At 37.8% G+C, this 21,281-nt stretch overlaps 1 protein-coding gene across 11 annotated transcripts in view; it reads right to left on the reverse strand.

Annotated features, from left to right (window-relative positions):
• Window positions 1-20,968, reverse strand: part of CDC42BPA (CDC42 binding protein kinase alpha) — a 289,959-nt gene extending 268,991 nt beyond the window's left edge. For all 11 annotated transcript variants that reach the window (XM_047755429.1, XM_047755428.1, XM_047755424.1 and 8 more), the window contains exon 1: window positions 19,958-20,968. In XM_047755429.1, coding sequence (XP_047611385.1) covers window positions 19,958-20,135 — 178 coding nt within the window. In that variant the 5' untranslated portion in view covers window positions 20,136-20,968. The remainder of the gene's footprint in view (window positions 1-19,957) is intronic.
• Between the last annotated feature and the right edge of the window lie 313 nt (window positions 20,969-21,281).

Here is a 21,281-nt window from a genome sequence, read left to right on the forward strand (position 1 = left end):
AAAAAAAAATGTGTGCAGCAAAAGATAGTATTAACAGAGTAAAAAGACAACCCACAGAATAGGAGAAAATGTTTGCAATCATTTATCTGATGAGAGATTAATATCCAGAATACATGAAGAACTCTTACAACTCAACAACAAAAAAGCAAATAACCCAATTTAAGAAACAGGCAAAAGACCTGAATAGTCATTTCTCCAAAGAAGATAATGCAAATGACCAATAAGCACATGAAAAGATGTTCAACATCACTAATCATTAGGGAAATGCAAATTAAACTACAATGAGCTACCATTTTACTCATACTAGGATGGATATGATCAAGAAATGTACAATACCAAGTACTGACAAAAAAATATAGAGAAACTGGAACCGTAGCACATTGCTGCTAAGACCCTAAAATGATAGTGCTGCTTCAGAAAACATTTTGGCAGCTCGTCAAAAAAGTTAAACAAAATATGACCCAGAAATTCTTCTCCTAGGTCCATAACCAGAAGAATTAAAAACAGAAAATCAGAGACCTGTACACCAATTATCAGTACAGTATTATTCATACTAGCGAAAAGGTGGAAACCCAAATGTTCACCGAAAGATGGATGGATGAGCAATGTGGTAAATTATTTGGCCTTAAAAACAAATCAAATTTTGATATATGCTATAAAAAAGGATGAACCTTGAAAATATTATGTTAATAAGCTAGACATAAAAGAATAAAGATTTATGATTCCACTTTTATGAAATATCTAGAATAGGCAAATTCAGAGAGAAAGAAAATAGATTACAGGTTACCAGAAGCTGGGGGAAGAGAACAAAGAATTAATTGCTTTATGGGTAGAGAGTTTCTGTTGAGGTGATGAAAGAAGTTTTAGAAATAGATATTAGCGATGGTTACAAAACATCATAAATATAACTGTCACTGAATTAGGCACTTAAAAATGATTAAAACAGCAAGTTTTGTTACATAAATATAAAAAATATATATTTTGCCATTAAAAAACCTTAAACAAAGGGAAAACAGGAAACTCAGAGGGATTAGTTTTTCATCCATCTCAGAACAAACACAACATTCATTCATACTTTCTCTTTCTCTCTCATGTGTAGGAGGAATTCCAGGGGTCCTTCCCTCCCTAGAGTTGTACCATGATTCCAGACCCACAAGTATTTCCATGGCACTGGTAACAAGGAGCATTTCCAATACATTCAACACACAAATACAAACACAAAATAACTACAAGTTAAATTACGACCAAATAGCACCAGAAACTCAACCAGTATAAAACTGCCTTCCCTCACCTTCTATCATTTTTGTAGTAATAACCTAAAGAAAATAATTCATCTTAGTTTTAAGAATTTAGCTAAATATGTGTATAAATTAGATAATGGCATTTGTATAGCCATTTTGCCAAAGCCTAAAAACTCGAAGGAAAATCAATCACTATGCTGTACAGCAGAAATTGACACAACACTGTAAATCAACTATTCCCTAACAAAAAAAAAATTTTTAAGTAAGCTGAGCTAATAAATACAGCGGTCATCTATAAAACTCCATATCCAATATACTAGAGTAGAATCAAATATGTACAGCTCTTTACATTCTGGAAGCTAGTATCTTTCAAAAACGGACAACTTTTAAAGTAGAAGAAATACAGATCAAGTAAAACAGCAAATAGTGAAAGTCCTTCTGTGTTAGGGCAGTAGTAAACTGAAGTAAACATTTTAATTCTCTGTAAACTAAACAGAGAAAATGTTTCTCTATAAAGCTTTCCAAATTTTCAAAACAAGAAATTCAGATTCCAATACAATTTGACATGAAGAGGACAAGGGGGAGGAAACCCGGTTAAAATATCTTTATCTGAAAATTCTTAGTATTCATAAACACTAAACAATTGGAGCTTTTTAAAATCTAAATTTTTATTTCAAAAACTATATACACTTACAAAAATCATCTTTGTATATTTCAGAATTGAAACGTAAATTAGTGCTGCAAAGTAAATATTACTACTGCTAGGGGAAAAAATTTATCATTTCCAAATACTATTTATATTACATCATTTCCTTTTGTTTTTTTTTTTTTTTTGGTCTTTTTGCCATTTCTTGGGCTGCTCCTGCGGCATATGGAGGTTTCCAGGCTAGGGGTCCAATTGGAGCTGTAGCCACCAGCCTACGCCAAAGCCACAGCAACACAGGATCCGAGCCGCGTCTGCAACCTACACCACAGCTCACGGCAACGCCAGATCCTTAACCCCCTGAGCAAGGCCAGGGATTGAACCCATGACCTCATGGTTCCTAGTCGGATTCGTTAACCACTGCGCCACAATGGGAACTCCCTTACATCATTTCCTTTTACCTTTTTTTTTTTAATGGATGGTTGAAAAAATTTTTAGTAGTATACCTAATTGAAAACAAAATATACCAGATTATCATGAATATTTCATTCTGACCCTAAGTTACTGTCTAGGAACTCTGGTTGGATCTACTTTAAAATTATTTTGATTTTAAGTAAAGGTATTAAATCTAGATACTAAAAAATGATCACCCATCTAAGACATAAATTTTAATTTACAGCTTTCTATTTTTAATATTTTCTTTTTCCCTTTTAGATAAAATGCAAGAGTAAATACAGACTTTTTTGAAGTATACAGTCCCCAACAAAATAAGTTACCAACAGTGTGGAGAGGAGAATAAAAATGACCTTGAACAGCAGTGCCATGAACAAAATAATCAGACTAATCTCTAATAGCAAGGAAACAAAGTATTACATAATTGTTGTAGTCCCTTGGGCTGCTATAATAAAATACCACAGACTGGGTAGCTTATAAACAACAGGGATTTATTTATCACAATTCTGGAAACTAGAAGTCCAAGACCATGGTTGCTTTCTAGCAAGGGCCCTCTTCCTCACTGCTAGCTGGCACCTTCTCACTGTGTCCTCAGCCAAGGGCTCGCAAGTCTCCTGAGGCCTCTTTTACAAGGGCACTAATCCCATCATGAAGGTTCCATCATCATGAACTAAGCACCTCCCAAAGGCCTCACCATCTAATGCCACCGTCTTTGGGGTTTGGATTTTAACCTAGGCATTTTGGAGAAACATTAACATTCAGACCACAGCAGGAATTAAATAATAATTTGTTCTAGGGAGTGTTTTCAATATGTATCCTAATGTTCAATTAAACGATGAAATCATCCCCTGAAAACCTGACCCAGGGGTAGTTAGAAAGCGGACCAGTTTCCCATTTAGTCCTACTGCTCAGCAATCCCTGAAACAAATTTGCCTTAACCCAGCCCTGAAAGAGATGAAAAGGAGAGCTCAATTACTGGGGTTTCAAAAATAACTTCCCTGTGAAAATTAAAATGTATTACAAGAAGAATCGCATTTAATAGAGGCATTTCCTAGGATTTACAAGATAGATTTCTGAAGACTCAGGAGCAGTTGAGTAACAAAGTTACCCTGAAGCTGTGTATCTGCCAAGTGTTCCCGATGCCTGGTCTCACAGTACCTGCTAGCTTACTAGTTTATAGAAGTGATAATTACATCCATCATTCATATCACTTGTCTAATTTAGTTTGTCTTTATTGCTCTGTTAGAGGTCTTTTTTTGTATGTTCAATTCCATAAACATTGAGTACTACCTATGTGCCTTATGTCACTTTAGAAGGATTTGTATATCATTAATGTCATTACAAACAATTTACAAAGCTTTTTCAAGAATAAACTACCTTTTCTTAAGACATACTTTATAAATTGTCATCTACAAGAACAGAAAAATCATGGGAGTTCCCATCATGGCTCAGTGCAAACGAATCTGATTAGTATCCATGAGGATGCAGGTTTAATCCCTGGCCTTGCTCAGTGAAGTTAAGGATCCTGGGTTGCTGTGAGCCATAGTGTAGGTCGCAGAAGCATTGCTGTGGCTGTGTTGTAGGCCAGCAGCTGCAGCTCCAATTGGATCCCTAACCTGGGAACCTCCATATGCCACAGGTGTGGCCCTTAAAAGAAAAAACAAAGAACAGAAAAATCACTAAAGAAAAAAGAGTGATCTGCTCCAAGAATATACTGAATTTTAAATCTATTTATTGCATCCAGTTTTCAGCTCCTCAGACTTAGAAAAAAGTCTGAAAACAAGGTCACTGAGGAAGGATTAAAGGAATAGGGACTTCTTAATTCTGCAATTCCGCAAAAATTAAGTTTTCATGTTTATTAGTCATTCATAAACAGAGATTCAAATGCCAATTAAGGTTCAAGAAAAACACGAGGCCCCAGTAAGGCCCATCACCCTCACAAAAAACCCTTCCCTTCCTATACCATCCTCTCAATATAGTTACAGTGTAATTTTGGTTAAGTCAACAGTCAGTGTTTCCATTACTGTGAATGTGTAAATTATTACCTTTCCTGCTCAAGTTTTTTTTTTTTTCTTAAAAATTGCTTTCTCATTTGCTTCATTTAGCAGGCAAACTTAGACTCTCCCCAGATTTCTAAACCTCCTCTCAAGATGTTCATTCACATCAGATGTGAAAGAACTCCCTCCAGGAGATTTCCACCCTGCCTCCAATCTGGGCTGAGCGACCTCTACATGTGGTGCAAAGCCACCATTCTGTATTCTCCCTTCACCATCAGCCTAGCAAATCCTCTTTTCTCCCCTATACTGGATCTCCTACTTCCTACATCCTCTATTTCCTCATCTTACTTTACTCCCTTCTGTATTTGGGGCTAAGCCATCCAACTCATCACAGTTTGCCCAGGGACCTCCTCATGTGAGCCCAAGTCTGTTTTAAGAAATGCCCTAGTCCCGGGATTGAGAGAACACAGGTTGCAGAAGATAAATTTTTTGAAGACATGCAGGTCTAAAAACATCCTGCTTGTGGGTTAAGGATCTGCCTGCAGGGGCTTAGGTCTCTGTGCAAGTCTGATCCCCAGCCTGGTGCAGTTGGGTCCAGAGATGCTGCCGCTGTGGTGTAGGTCACGGCTGCAGCTGAGATTCAATCTCTGGCCCAGGAATTTCCACATGCTGCAGGTGCAGCAATTAAAAAAAAGAAAAAAAAATAACCTATCTTTTGGAGTTCCCACTGTGGCACAAGAGGATCAGCGGCATCTCTAAAGCACCAGAACGCAGGTTCAATTCCCAGTCCCATGCTGGGTCAAAGGCTCCAGCATTGCCACAGCTGTGGTTTAGGTCACAACTGGGGCTCGGATCTGATTCCTGGCCCAGGAACTCATGTGCCACAGGGTGGCCAAAAAAGATAAAGAAAAAATAATAATAATAAAAATAAAAATGTCCTTATTGCACCTTTGCACTTGATTGAGAATTTGGAAGGGGATAGAATTCCAGTTTGGAAATCATTTTCCTTCAAAATACCAACCTTGTCTTCCAGCTTCCAGTGTCATTTCTGAGAAGTTCAAAGCCGAATTCCAGATTCTTTCTACTTTCTCTTTGGAAACTTTCTGGATCTGTTCTTTGTCCCCAGAGTTCTGGACATACCACAATGTATTGGTGGTAAATCTTGTGTGATTCTACTTCTACCCCTTTGTGCTGAGAATCTGGTAGGGCCTATCTAGAAACACATGTCCTTCAATTCTAGAATATTTTCTTGAATTATTTCATTGAGTTCCTCCCCTCTGTGCTCCCTACTGGAATTCCTATTACTCACATTATTATTCAGACCTCTTAAATTGGTCCTCCAATGTTCTCTGTATCTCCTCTCTTCTCTTTGTGGTTTTTGCTCTATTTTCTTTTTTTTCTTTTTTTTTTTTTTAGGACTGCACCTGAGGCACATGGAGGTTCCCAGGCTAGGAGTCAAATCCGAGCTGCAGCTGCCAGCCTATACCACAGCCATAGCAACGCCAGATCCAAGCCGCATCTGCAATCTACCCCACAGCTCACGGCAGCACCAGATGCTTATTAACCCACTGAACGAGGCCAGAGATCGAACCTGCAATCTCATGGTCCCTAGTTGGATTCATTTCCGCTGCACCACGACAGGAACTCCAGTTTTTGCTCTATTTTCTGAGAAATTCTTTCTGCTTTAACTTCTAGCTCTTGTACTGAGGTTTTAATTTTAGCTATCACATTTTTAATTTCAAAGAATTTTTTATTCTCGTGTTCCTTTTTATGATATCCTGACTTATTTCATGGTTTTTCTCTTATCTCTGAGAATATTGAAGAGTTTTTGTTTTTGAAGTTATGCTTTCCTTGCAAAAAGTCTGTTTCATGTAAGTTGCTTTTTTTCCCTGTTTGTCTGTTTGTTTGAAGCTGTACCTTATAAATGACAGGCTTTCTTCAGATATCGGACAATCCTTGGTTTTCTATTCCTATTTAGGTAGGAGAAATGAAAAGATGGACTGAAGCTCTGAACTTGAGGTGAAGCCCACTGATAACGAACTGCACTGAAGTGTGATGGCCTGAACCCTTTACTGCGGAATCCCTGATACATCTCTATCCTTCTCCTTTCCTTGGGCTGATCAGATTCTCCGGAAGACTCTTCCAATCTCCTGTCTTTGTGATAAAGCCCTAGTTGGCAACATTCTGGGAGCCAAGCAGAAGTAAATAAACATTTATTTCCTCTCCTTGATTTCAGTATGAAATGCCCATCCTAAACCAGTCCAACATCACTCAACACAGACAACCTCTGTTTCACTAAAGGAAACACCCAATCTTTCTTGGGGAGGAAAGACAAGAGCCTGAGGCATGCAGGAGGGGAGGAGTTCTAGAGCTCCTACTGCTTACACAACATTTTCAATCAATCCTCCACCTTTTAGCTCCACCTGTACCTCACAGGTGGCACTTTCACAGGTTCCTGAGAATACCAGTTTTTAAGACGTCTAAAGATTCTGCCAAGTAAACTATTACTGACCTAAGACTGCTTTCTCAGATCTGCTAAGTCAGCAGTTATCACCCAATTACCCGCTTTTCAGCTTCCAAAATTTCATTGTTATAGTAGCCACTCCTGTTTTTCTCACCCTTGCAGATTTAAAACATTCCTTTACTACAGTTTTAGTGAGGCTACACTATGAAATTAATGAAACTAATTTGCGTGTTCAATTCATCAACAGCAGACTCTAAAGTTCATGCTGGATATTGTAAAATAAGGTTAAAAACAGACAATGTAAGAAAATCTTATCTTTAAAAATTGCATGATTTGCATTTTATCTTACCCCTTTAAACAGCAGCACTCTCTCCTTACCGTCACCTCACTAAATACTTATTTACAGACTGTCAACTTCTAAGGAAGGAAATTATAAACCACTATTTATAAGAAACACCTTCAAAATAAAACAGAATACATCATTAGGAAAGAAATCCCTGACATACAAAAATATGATTTTCATGCAATGCTTCAGGATCAACTCCACTGCTTTTCAAAGTTTCACCTACAAGTATAATGGCCTAAATTCATTCAACCAACAGGACCAAATGCCTGCACTATATTCAGACAGGCCATGAGGTAGGGACTGCAGAAGACAACTTCCCAAACAAATTAACTGATACATGAAAACTCATGTAATAGTTAAAGGATAATCAAGTCAAATATTTGATTAGTAGACGAGTCAACCCTTCATTATAGCTAGAGAAAAACGTGAATGTAGCACAAAAAGGCAGCACAAGAGAACTTGGGGGATAATGGAACTGCTCTGTATCTTGCCTGTGGTAGTGGTCTAATCCGTCAAAAACATATATATTGGGATGTACACCCAAAATGTGAATTTTACTATACATAAATTTTTTGAAGAATTTAAAATTCCTTAAGATGAGAATGGGAAATAAATAAGCAAAATTATACAGGCACACACACACACACACGCCATTAGAAGATCAAAGTAGGCATGGGGGAACAGAGGTTATAGTGGACCAGAGTAGACTGAGCTGAATGAAAAGGATATTCACATAAAAGAGCTGAATGGCAACACTTCTGATATATTCCTGCCAAAAATGTATTATCATGGGAAAACAAACCCAAATTGAGGGTTACCTCAAATGCTGCAAAATAACCAGCTGCCAATCTTCAGAAGTGTCAGTCATGAAAGCTGAGGAAAATCTGAAGCCCTAGTCCAGACTGAATGACACTAGAAGGCATGACCTCCAAATGCAACATATGATTCTGAACTGGATCCTTTTGCTATAAAGACATGATCAGGATAACTAACAAAACTTGAATGAGGTCTTAAGGATTAGATGATACTAGTGTATCAGTGTTAATTTCTTGATTTTAATAGCTGCACTGTAGTTATACAAAAGAATATTAGAAAATACACACAAACATATTTGGAGATAAAAGGGCACCCAGCTGTCAATTTACTCTCAAATGGTTCAGAGAGGAAATTATTGTACTTTAGAGTTGCAATTTTTCTGTACATTTTAAATTATTTTCAATTGTTTTGTGTGTGTGTGTGTGTGTTTTTTGGGGGGGTGGCTTTTTAGGGCTGCACCTGCAGCCTATGGAAGTTCCCAGGCTAGGGGTCGAAGTGGAGCAACAGCTGCTGGCCTATACCACAGCCACAGCAAGGCCAGATCCAAGCCATGTCTGCAACCTACACCACAGCGCACAGCAACACTGGATCCTTAATCCACTGAGCAAGGCCAGGGATCAAACACGCATCCTCATGCATACTGGTGAGGCTTGTTACCGCTGAGCCACAAGAGAACTTTCTAGATTATTTTTAAATGAAGAAAAAGATTAGAAAAATAGATGAGGACCCTATCTTTAAAAATTCCAAATGCCACACTAAGCAACTTAGTGTCATCCGGAAAGCTATCAGTAGTCATTGTAGGATATTAATTAGGCTGTTGAAGTTGTATTTTTTAAAAGTTCTACTAAACAAAGACCCCAGATATGTAAGAGTCACCATATTTTCAGGTTGGGGCACATGTAATACTGAGATTATACTTAGCATTTAGAAAAGAAACAAGGGTGTTCCCATCGTGGCTCAGCAGCCACGAAGAGCCAGATGCACAGAGGCCAAATGGAACCAGGATAACTCAGAAGCTGCGGTACTTAAATGGAATTACCACAGGAATCAGATAAAAGAAACAAGTATGATCACACTTAATCACAACTTTGAGCAATGTAACAACACGGCAGTGAACGCCTGGAAAAAACTGTCAACTTAGCATGCATCAGTCAGAAATAGGGTGACACATTACAAAGGCATGCAGCAAAAAGGCAGAAATAGAAATCATACTAGCCTTGGAAATACTGTGGTTTTAACCATAAACTCTAGGAAAATTTTATAAGTACGGAAGATGGAGAAGCTTTATGATATCCCATCGATAAATCAGCTGTACCACATACCTGAGCTTTTAGTGTGCTTTTAAATGTTCCTCAGTTATGATTTCTGGTCAGGGCAAGGCCGTAGTTAGCTAACCATACAATCTCAAAATGGGGCTTTAGCCACTGCGAGCTTTTCAAAACAAAATATTTTTTAAATCTCAGGACAGAACACTTCTAAGTAAGTGTCTGACTGCTTTTAATAATATCTGATTCAACTTGGGACATTAGGCACTCCCACTAAACCAAGGATAGGATTCTTATTGCAGCAGGAAAACAATGCTTTCACAAAAAAAGAAGAAAAAAAAGCCAGGAAGTTTCCGTTGTGGCTCATCGAGCCCGACTAGTATCCATGAGGATGCAGGTTCCCCGGCCTCACTCAGTGGGTTAAGGATCCCATGTTGTTGTGACTGTGGTGTAGGCAGGCAGCTGCACCTCCAATTCGATTCCTAGCCTGGGAACTTCCACATACCGCACCTGAGGGCCCAGAAAGCAAGCAAAAAAAAGCCAAAAAGACAAAAACCTCTCATAAAATCTAATTTGTTTTATTTAACAACCATAGCAGTCTGTATCCAAATTCTATACCAGTGCAATGATTAAAGAGATAACTGAATTAAAAAATGATCAAGCTCTCCTAGAAAAAAAAAAAATCACTAGGTTAGCAGGAGCATCTTTGCAAATCAGGAACTACACATATAAAAATAAACTCAGGAGTTCCCGTCGTGGCGCAGTGGTTAACGAATCCGACTAGGAACCATGAGGTTGCGGGTTCGGTCCCTGCCCTTGCTCAGTGGGTTAACGATCCGGCATTGCCATGAGCTGTGGTGTAGGTTGCAGACGCGGCTCGGATCCTGCGTTGCTGTGGCTCTGGCGTAGGCCGGTGGCTACAGCTCCGATTTGACCCCTAGCCTGGGAACCTCCATATGCCGCGGGAGCGGCCCAAAAAAATAGCAAAAAGACAAAAAAAATAAAATAAACTCAAAGAGGCGTTCCCTTGTGGCACAGGGGTTAAGGATCTGATGTTGTCACTGCAGCAACATGGGTCACTACAGTGGCATAGGTTCGATCCCTGGCCTGGGAACTTCCACAAGCCATGGGAGTGGCCCAAAAAATTAAAATTAAAAATTAAAAAAATAATAAACTCAAAGACATGTATCAGGTTTTACTGTTCTTCGTAAAAACATACTCGTCAAATGCAGAACTCCACACTAACCACACTATATATACCTATCCTGTCTCCTTAGCTGAAAAAACATGGAAAAGATAAAGGCAAGTCATTCAAACCTCTGCCTCTGGAGCTGGATATAAATTGTGACAATATTCAAAAAACAGTATGATAGAGGAGTTCCCGTCGTGGCTCAGACTAAGAACCATGAGGTTGTGGGTTCAATCCCTGGTCTTGCTCAGTGGGTTAAGGAGCCAGCATTGCAATGAGCTGTGGTGTAAGTCGCAGACGTGGCTCAGATCCTGCATTGCTGTGGCTCTGGTGTAGGCCGGTGGCTACAGCTCTGATTGGACCCCTAGCCTGGGAACCTCCATATGCTGTGGAAGCAGCCCAAGAAATGGCAAAAAGACAAAAAAAAAAAAAAACAGTGATAGAGATATAGAGAACAGACTCATGGTTGCCAAGGGGGAGGGGAGAGGGAGTGGGATGACTCGGGAGTTTGGGGTTAGTAGATGCAAACCACTACATTTAGAATGGATAAAAAACAAGGCCCTACTGTATAGCACAGGGAACTATACCCAGTCTCCTGGGACAGACCATGATGGAAAAGAATATTAAAAAAAGAATGTGTGTGTATATAAATACATATGTATGTATGTATGTATATGTATGTGTGATTGTGTGACTGAGTCACTATGCTGTACAGAAAAAACTGGCACATTATAAATCAACTATACTTCAATAAAAAAAAGTAAATAAATAAATACATAAAATTTTAAAAAGTGTGAAAGAAGAGTTCAGCAACCACTTCCTGAAACATAACTAGTTTAAAGGCTGTGATTCTGCCTGAGGAGTTTTAGTGTATGCCAGCATTTCCCAAACTCTATCAGGTATTCCTCATAAAAAGGGTTCCAAAATCAAATGACTTAGGCAAGTTCTAGAGAAAACAAAGTTAAAGAGGTTTTTGCACTGTAGAACTTTCAAAAGTATTACTATGATAATGTGCTTTATAATATCCAAAGAGAGATGCAATAACTACTATTTTCCAATCTTACATTGAACTCAATTTACAGACTCTTCATTTATATCTATCGAAATATAGTTTAGGAAACACTACAGCACACACTGTTAATTTTCTTCATAGTTACTGTCAGTCCTCAACATGCATTTACGGATGCTATATAATCTTTAGTCCACAAAAAGCCTAAGTGAATGACATATCAATAATTTTTCTTGATTATTTTAAACTTGAGTTGAGGTCTAGAATTCTACCACTGATTTGCAGCTATATAACTACAAAAACAAATCATAACTAGTCATTTCATAACATTTGTTGTTCATGATGAAAAGAATAGGCAGGGGCTTAATATTTAATGAAAAACAGTTCAGTTAACAACACAATGTTCCAATGTAAAATATCCTAAAAGAAGGAATACGATACTGTTTGCATTGTCACAGAGGGAAAGACATCTCCAATGCCGATAAAATTCAATAAAATATTATCAATAAGAATATGTTAACAGTGAAAAAAAGCTATTTACATCTTTGTATTAGTACAACTATACCTTTCTATTAAATTTCACCAAAGAATAGCATTTTATCTTCCTTTATCAAAAGGCCAGAGAGAAACTTCAAAAGCAGTATGAGAGAAAAAGCCAAGGAAACGCAACTATAAATCACCAGAAAAAGCAAATCCTAAATCAACTTTCAATCTTTTTGGCAAAATAAGCTATCACTATCATGTCCATTTTTCACTCACGATAAAACATTCTTAGAGAAGTTAAGTAACTTGCTTAAATCATTCAGCCAATAATCAAGGGAGCTGGTCTGAACCCAACCCCCGGGTGTATTGGCTTAGAACAGAAGTGTTCAGGTTGAGGTATTCCACTTGTACATCTTCACCATGGAAACTCTAAGTAAATTTAATTAAGCTTTATCACTATGAATGGAGCAAACTGAATAGAAGGTGGGGTTTTTTCCATAGATTTAGTCTACAGTGATGTTTAAGCAATTTGAAATAAAACCAAAATGTAACAAATGATTGCATGACTGAACTAATTCACATGTATTTTTAGAAGACTGTTTTCATCCATATAAGCAGTATTTTCAAGCATAATTAGGTTGGGGATGAGAGGAATAATGTTGATAGGGAAGAATTAAAGAGAAAAATTAATGTATGTCAGAACAGAGAGAAAAAACACCAATTTATCCTACAAGCTATTTATCTTTAAAATCAAGTTGATTTATCCTCTATTATTATTATCTGACACCTTAATACTCAGAAGTGAAGCTTATGGTAATCGTAGAGTTCTAATTGCTTACACAGTGCTGAAACAGCACCAATTATATATAGTTTCCTCTCTAATAAAAGTATTGTATATTCCAGTTTCTTTACACTAAATAGGTGCTGGCACTTAAAACCCATAGTTTCACAGACACAATGTTATCAAGTAATAGTAAAGTTCCCACACTAATCCAAAAGTCTGAAACCAATAGTTTAGCAAATTGTTGTAACCTTGGAAAAAACTATATTTAATACTATAATGAATGCTAAAATTGCATGTCCATGATCTTAAATATCACAAAGTTATATGTAAAATTACTTCAATAGACAGACAATAGTTTTGCAACATGTTACAATTACAGTAACTAAAGCTGCAAAAGATAAAGTGAAAATTTCTAAATTTGTCGAGAACGCATATACTTGAAAAGCAAGTTTAATTAGGGCAAGAAAAGGTCATAAATAGAGACTTGTCGGTAATTTCAAGGACTTCAGAGATTAGCAGCACTGGTTCATTATAATATCTGATTTTATTCTACTTCGTAAGGTACTTTTCCTGGAAGCAAATGTCCACCAGAATCACTCTTGTGCTACTCTGCCATGATTAAATTTATCTTTCAGTTCACATGACTATCACACAAAAGACAATTAAAAGTCTACAACCATTAAGTAAGATCTAATGTATCCAGATTTGGATATTCTCTCCAAACCACACAGCGCCCCAAACTTCCCCTCATAATTATCCCTTTCAAACCAAATACATGAGACATCATGACCTCATAGTGAAAGAGCATTTCCCAAAGGGTGTTCCATGGAACACTGGTTGCCAGCCACCTTCCTCGAAACATGATAAATTCAAGGATAACCCACAGTATTGTTAATGTTTAACTTGTTTAAAATAGTTTCCCCAATTTATTTAGCCACATAAACCACCCCGCAACACACACACAACACCTACTAATATCCCAAGGATTTCCAGAACACATTTTGAAACCGGGGAGGGCTAGAGTAAAGAAACCCTAGGCCCCAAATGAACAGCTGTTCATATGAGGAAGAATTAAGGGGCAAACAGTGAGACTGGAAAGTGGAGAGCCAGTTCTGCGATGCTCCTGTTAAACCAGGAAAGCCAAAGTGCTACTCTTACAGCAGCAGATAAAGCCACACAAGAGTTGGGGGAGGGGTGTGAGCCAATAGAGGGCCAGCCACTCCCCACCTACTAACAAGAAAAAGCAAACACTATGAAGAGGAAGCAATGGAGCAAGTAGCCGGGAAGAGCAATCCCTGTTACTGTGATCAGCATCAAAGGGGAAAAAAAGGAAATCCCCTGGATCTGGAAAGGAGTTTTTCATGCAGTGACAAAAAAAATACAACCATTCATATGTCTGGGATGACCTACACTTATAGTGTGGGTCATTCTAAAAGAAAATCTTTATGGCAAGAACTTCTTGACTCAAGACAGCAAAACCTGCTGAGCAATTCTTGGTATTAGCTACTTAAAAACTTGAAATCACCCCCACTGGAAGTTTCCTAACAAGGGATGAGAAAAATCTATGGAACTAGCAAAACCTTCTCACCTACATCTACTCCAACGATCATGTGGAGTAATCGAAAGGCACAAACAAAAAACTACAACCAATATCAATAGGTCATATCCCTCCTGTTTGACAAGCTTATACAACTCTGACAATCAATGGAAGTCAACGTCTAGGAACCCAGAGTCAGAGAAGTAAAAATGTCACAAGGAAGGAAGTGAACCATCAAAGACAATGCAAAGGAGTGAAGCTAATTCCTCTGTCCATTAAGCTCTTCTAAATTAAAAATACCCAATTACTCATGAGTCAGACTGAAGTTGCAACCCAGGAAAACAGTACACTCAAGCTCATTTTCTCATTCTTCCTCTCTCCCATTCTTCCACCCTTCTTCCAAGTATGTTGTCCCTACCTAAACTTCTTTTCTTGAAATCCTTCGATCTGTCCCTAATTTTATCATGCGTGCTTTTTGAAAACAAGAACTATGTCTATAATTTTTTCGCTCTTAAATAGTCAACATGGTTTAGCCTCATCCACACTAGAGTTCAAATTCTTCTGATCCCAATCTTCAGTCAGTAATACAAGAAAACACAAGAGTTTTGTGTAATAGTACTTACTCTTTCTATATATGATGTATTTGATATTTTCTATTCCTGTATACTTAATTTTCTAAATGCTAGTTGGACTTAGTAAATTGATTCTAAAGCCTATCAAACCCAACAGGATAAAAACCAATGAACAAGGAGTTCCCGTCGTGGCGCAGTGGTTAATGAATCCAACTAGGAACCATGAGGTTGCGGGTTCGGTCCCTGCCCTTGCTCAGTAGGTTAATGATTGAGCGTTGCCGTGAGCTGTGGTGTAGGTTGCAGACTCGGCTCGGATCCTGCGTTGCTGTGGCTCTGGCGTAGGCCGGTGGCTACAGCTCTGATTCAACCCCTAGCCTGGGAACCTCCATATGCCGCGGGAGCGGCCCAAGAAATAGCAACAACAACAACAACAAAAAAAAAAAAAAAAAAAAAAACCAATGAACAAAATATGCAATATACTGGCAAGAAGTGTACATGAAGAGAAAAGGTTTTGGAAGAAATTTCTGACTACCATATAAGTACAGTACAATAAAATATTAATTTGTAACATGCTCAGTTCTTTTACCCTAAAATAGCCTGGGCTTACTATCTAATATAAGTCAAGTCCTAAGAATCACGGAAGGTTCATAAAATTTTCAATGTATTATATGCTACTTGTTTTTACACTGCCATGCTAAGGTACGCCTTACATTTCCATATGAAATAAAGAAGTTCCTAAAATCATTAGTGTAATTCTTGACACCCCTGTTCTCACTCACAGAGCAATAGATCCTTTTAAAACAAAAAAAGAAATAGAAGAAAAATGGAAAAACAATAACCACCACTTTTGAACATGCTTCTATCATGTGTACCAGCATTGTGATAGATCGAATAACTATTATTACGCTTAGAAGAGATTAGACTATGAGGCGACTAGTATAAAGGAAACAAGTGCCCAAGCTATATTTCTGATGACATTTACAATGATTCTAATTGAAGACATATATGAAAATAAACCTAATCATCTGCATTAAGTGAACATTTTGATAATGTGATATAGTTATTACATATATTAATATTAATATATTAATAGTAGTATTAATATTCTACTCAGGAAAAGCTAACAATGAGGAACATTATGTGAAGAAAAAAGAAAAGATTTAGATCCTTCGAATCAAGCCATCATCACCTCACTTAAATGACCCACACATTGAAAAATGTGAATAAGCTTTAAAAGTACTCTGATGATGGAGTTTCCATCGTGGCGCAGTGGTTAACGAATCCAACTAGGAACCATGAGGTTGTGGGTTCGATTCCTGCCCTTGCTCAGTGGGTTAACGATCCGGTGTTGCCATGAGCTGTGGTGCAGCTCGCAGACCTGGCTCAGGTCCCGCGTTGCTGTGGCTCTGGCGTAGGCCAGTGGCTACAGCTCTGATTAGACCCCTAGCCTGGGAACCTCCATATGCTGCAGGAGCAGCCCAAGAAATGGCAAAAGACAAAAAAATAAAAATAAAAATAAAAAAAAATACTCTGATGAAATGAAAAGTTTAAACCACAGTACCTGCTGATATACTCTAGTAACAAGTTTATTAATCATTCAGACTATTGTGTTTGTATACAATGAATAAGCTATAAAATTCCTGTTAAGGATTTAAATGAAATATTTAAAGTCCAAGATTCAGAAATCATCAAAAAACCAGTTATCCACATACAGAGAGCCTTGCATTTTTTTTGGATTAAAATTATCTTACACCTATTTTTTAAGTAAAGTGGTGAAGAAGTCCCTGTAATTCCAATTTTCCATTTCAAAGTAGAGGACAGCCAATTCAGTGAATAGTATTCATTTAGTCATTACTAGCAAATTAGCTTACCATGTAAAAGGTACTTTTACTTCTACAACTCCACTATAACTCACTGTAGTTACACCACTGACATCAAAACTATCATTTTATAGACAAAACATACAAACCATAATCATTCTAACAACTTAAAAACAAAGACAGAACATAATCTTTCAAATCTTATTGGCTATAACTGGAAAATATACATTATTAAATTCAAAAATGACTTATGGCCTTAAGGCACTCATATGGCCTTGCTCTGTTGCTTACTGCCTTAATCCCCTCTTCCTCTCTAGAGCTCTATGCAATTCCTCCCTCAAGCCATCAACACCAAGAACAAGGAATACTATCAAAAAAAAAAATCTGACTTTGAATTGCTAGTGTTCTTACTGTTCTAATACTGTAATGAGCAAAACATTACCTGTATCAATATAAAAGTGAAATGGACCATAACTAAGAATAAAGTGAAACTGATGGAAAAAGAAGCAAGACAGACAGAATCTTGCTGTCTCCATTTTTAAAAGTATCAGCAAAAAATAAGCTATATCTAGATAACACTTGCATTAGTACAGAGAGCCAAACACAAATATACAGCATGTACTACAGGGTATTTAACTATCACTGCCCTCTTGTTGCAAATACTGGGTCTTTTAAAACTCAAACTAAAAATTGTACCATTGAAGGGAAATCTAAATTACCAAATTTAACCCCAACAAACAATCCCTTTCAATTTCCATGATAAACCAAAAAACATACTGTTTAAAGAATTAAGTTGAGGTCAATTCAGTATCTGGAAACTTCTTTGATCTAACTCGGCTTTTTTGTTTGTTGGGGGTTTTTTTGGCCACGACCAGAATGCATAAGTTCCCAGGCCAGGGAACAAACCCACTCCACAGCAGTGACAACACCGGATTCTTAATCACTAGGCCACCAGGGAACTCCTCTAACTTGCTTTTTATATAGTGTTAGGTAATGAGAATTCAATAAGACATCTCCCCGGAAGAGAGTAATCAATTCACATGCCAAGAACAGCTGATGTATTTCAATAATGAAGTGATCGACATTCTTAACCTAAATTCTCAAATAACTTAAAGATGGTAAATACTACTACTCATGATGTATTTCTTGAAAGCTTTTTCCATTCTTAACTTTCTTTACTTACTCCTTACCCAAATTTCTATAGTTGATAACTCCCACTTTCAAGACCTCACACTCCAACTTAAAAATGCCTGATACTTAAGTGGCATTGTCTAGTCCCAAAGCCTACAAAACAATGCCTGATAATTCTGGTTTCTTATTCTTTATTGAGAAACACAATAGGAGTTTAAGAGATTGTATCTTTGTTACATCACATCAGACTTCTAAAAAGACAAAATATGAAGGATGCTACTAAAACTTAATTTAAACTGTGAAAAATCCTTGGTTTAAAATTGAAAATCTACTAATAAAATGTATTTGGCCAAATACTTATTTGACTTTTTTCTTATTTGGCTTAAATATATACAAAGTTTTTTTTTTAATAATGATGTAGAAACAAGATCCAAGGAAGCATGTTCAGTGGAAAATATACGTAAATTATTCTGATAGTACAGCAAAATATCTCATACAATAAATGTGAATCCTTAATAATCAAAAGACAACTTAGGATATAGATTTCTTTTATCGTAATTTTTAAATTACATTTAAAACCAATACATATAAAGAGTTCTCCCATCATTTTGCAGATGAGAAAGAACAGACATTAAATGACAATCATAATCACAGACTAGAATATCACTATGGAACCATAATTTAAGAACTGTAACCCTAAAAGTACCAAAATCTTTTTTAAATTAAAAAAAACTAAAAAATTTCTAAATTTATGAAACATGGCATGTAAAACTACTGTTATAAAATATTTTACTCTACACATAAAAGTAAGACATATACTCACAAATCTATCACCCAGAGTCAAAACTGTCTCATTCTTCAGAGAACAGTCTCTTGAAAGATGATTTAGAATTCTCACATTCTTACACTCTAGTAGTCTGTTTTTTAAAATCATTCCACTCACATTTCAAATATATATATTTTTTAAACCCTGTGACATAAAGTTGCTAAAAAAAAAACTTCTGATACTAGCAAATTTAATTATTAACATTATCATGTGCAGGCAATCTTGAATAAGTGATTTACTAACAAACACATTTTCCATAAATCTTAAATTTTAAAAAATGGTACGATCACCAATTGACCTTTACTTCAGAAAAATAAAGCTTTACCTGGGAACAAAGCCATTTTAGTATAAAAACTTTTCAACAACTCAAATTTTGGCATTCCAAAGGTATAAGACACATCTTTGATTAATATCCTTCAAAAGTCAAGGTACCAACACAGGTCTGGGTGATGCTGTATAATCTTTCCACAGAGAATTGGTGGATGCTGGAACTTGCTCACATGGAACACTGGAAGCGGAAGAACTTAAGCCAAGCTTTCAAGCTTGAAGGTCACCTGCAGCATTTGCTCTCTTCATTGATCTACATCCCTACTTAGGTCTTCTACATCACACCTATACTTAGGAAAAGGAAAACTCGAAATTTAACCAGGTTAGGTTTGAATTAAATTGTGGGTAAATCCTAACTCACAGGCAGGCAGGAGCTGCTCCCAAACATTCTCTACCAACTACTAACACAAAAATTTTAAACTATTTATGTCATCTTGCAAGCATGACAATTTTTGGTAAGTCCATGTTTAGTAATTTCCTTTGCTTGTACTATATCGAAATGTAATAAAACCCACTGACGACCACCTTCAAGTTCCTGTTGACCTAAGATATTTTAATATCTCCTCCCATTTTCCGAAGCCTGGCAAGGAATGTTTCCACCAATAAATGCCTTCCAATTCAACGCCTGTTATATACCACCATGCATCAGACAGCCGTGAGCAACAATCCATTTTTGCCCATCACAGAATTATTCGAAATCTCTTGCTGCTGACCAAAAACCACAGTCCTTCCTCACAAGTTCCTCATTAAATCAAGGCAACAACTAAAGTGGCATGTTTTACTCTTGGGAAAATATTTACCAAAAACCAGAAGGAAAAAAAAAACTTGAATACTTGCTGCCTATTCTTTTATTGCATATACATTTAAATACATAATATATACCATATAGCATATATACTGATTTAATATATATGCTATTATTAAATATACTTAACATACCAAATATATATATATTAATATACTCATTACAGAGTAGAGAGTTTATCATGATAACTCCCTACAACAATTAAATCTTTATGCCCAGCTAAAGAGGTTTTACTTTAAATACACTTACCCCATTCTAGGTATTCAAGAATGTTCTTCTCTCTTCTCAGTGGAGAATTATTGCATTCATCATAAAGGCAGATGAGGATATCCAGTAACGTTTCCACACTGAAGCACTGCCCATTGGTCTGAGCCGGCCCATCCAAAATAAACTGCTCCAACTGCCTCAAACGCACTTCTCCAGACATGTTTGCTTCAATTTCGGCTGGGTTTTCTTGCAATAACTAGAGCGACTTTGACTATGATTATCTGATCCTAAATTGTAAAAGCTGTGGTTTTAAAAATAAACCACTTGTTATTCAAACAACTGTCATGCAGTGCCGGGGCTGAATGCAACATCCAACCCACCAGGAACCTCACTTAACTGAAGCGTCTTCAATTTCGCACATATACATATATCGTGAGGGAAAGTTATCATAAAATAGATATTTAATACATTTTTCAAAGAATAATACAATTAAGTCGTATATTTAAATAAAATAATTAAAAACTACAGCGAACCAAAGAGTCACTTCTTATTAAAAAAGGGAAAAAAAGAAAAAAGAAAAAACTCTTCTCCTTCATTCAAAATTCAACTCGTGCAACATAATCCTGAAACGAATCCGGTTGCATCATTAATGAATTAAGTCCGATCTGCATCAGCAATTCACTTCCCAGGCAGAAGGAAAACCGAAAAGAGAGGAAAAAACCAGAATGTATATAAGGGGGAGGGAAAACCAAAAATTCTGCTGCAAATCCTCCCAACCACCACTGGGATAACGCCTCAGCGGCAATTTCTCCAGCGGGAAAGGGAGGTGGCGAGGTCCCAGAAGCAGCCCTGGGCTCGGAGCACGCCAAGTCTTCCCCGGAGGAGGCTTTTCCTTTCTCCTCCTGGGCGCCTTCTTCCTAAGGCTTTGCAGTTAGTCCCATTTCCAACGGATTACGAGGAAAACTCTTCATTTTTCTCCCCGCTTCTCCCAGGGGCCTGACTGGCTGCGGGCGGCACTCGCCCCCGGCTCCGGGAGCGGCGGCTACTCGGCCGCCCGAGCCCGCTCCATGTCGGTGGTCGCTGGGCCGCCGGCCTGGGCCGCGCCGGGCGGAGAGCCCGGTCTCCCCCTCACCAGCACCGCGGCCGCCCGCCCGCCGACGCTCCCGACGCCCGGGCGAGGAGGTGCTTTTCTGGATTCAGAGGACGCGGACGGCAGCAGCTGCGGCGGCGAGGGCGCGGGCGGCTCCGGCAGCTAGTTCTCCTCCTTCTTCACACCCCGGGGTTAAGGGCATCTTTCCCCGGCAAGGAGGGAAGCGGCCGAGGCGCCGGAGGAGGGGTTGGTGCCGCTGGTAAGGAGACCAGGGGC

The sequence above is a fragment of the Phacochoerus africanus genome, chromosome 12 (assembly GCF_016906955.1).
Source record: "Phacochoerus africanus isolate WHEZ1 chromosome 12, ROS_Pafr_v1, whole genome shotgun sequence".
NCBI lineage: Eukaryota > Metazoa > Chordata > Mammalia > Artiodactyla > Suidae > Phacochoerus > Phacochoerus africanus.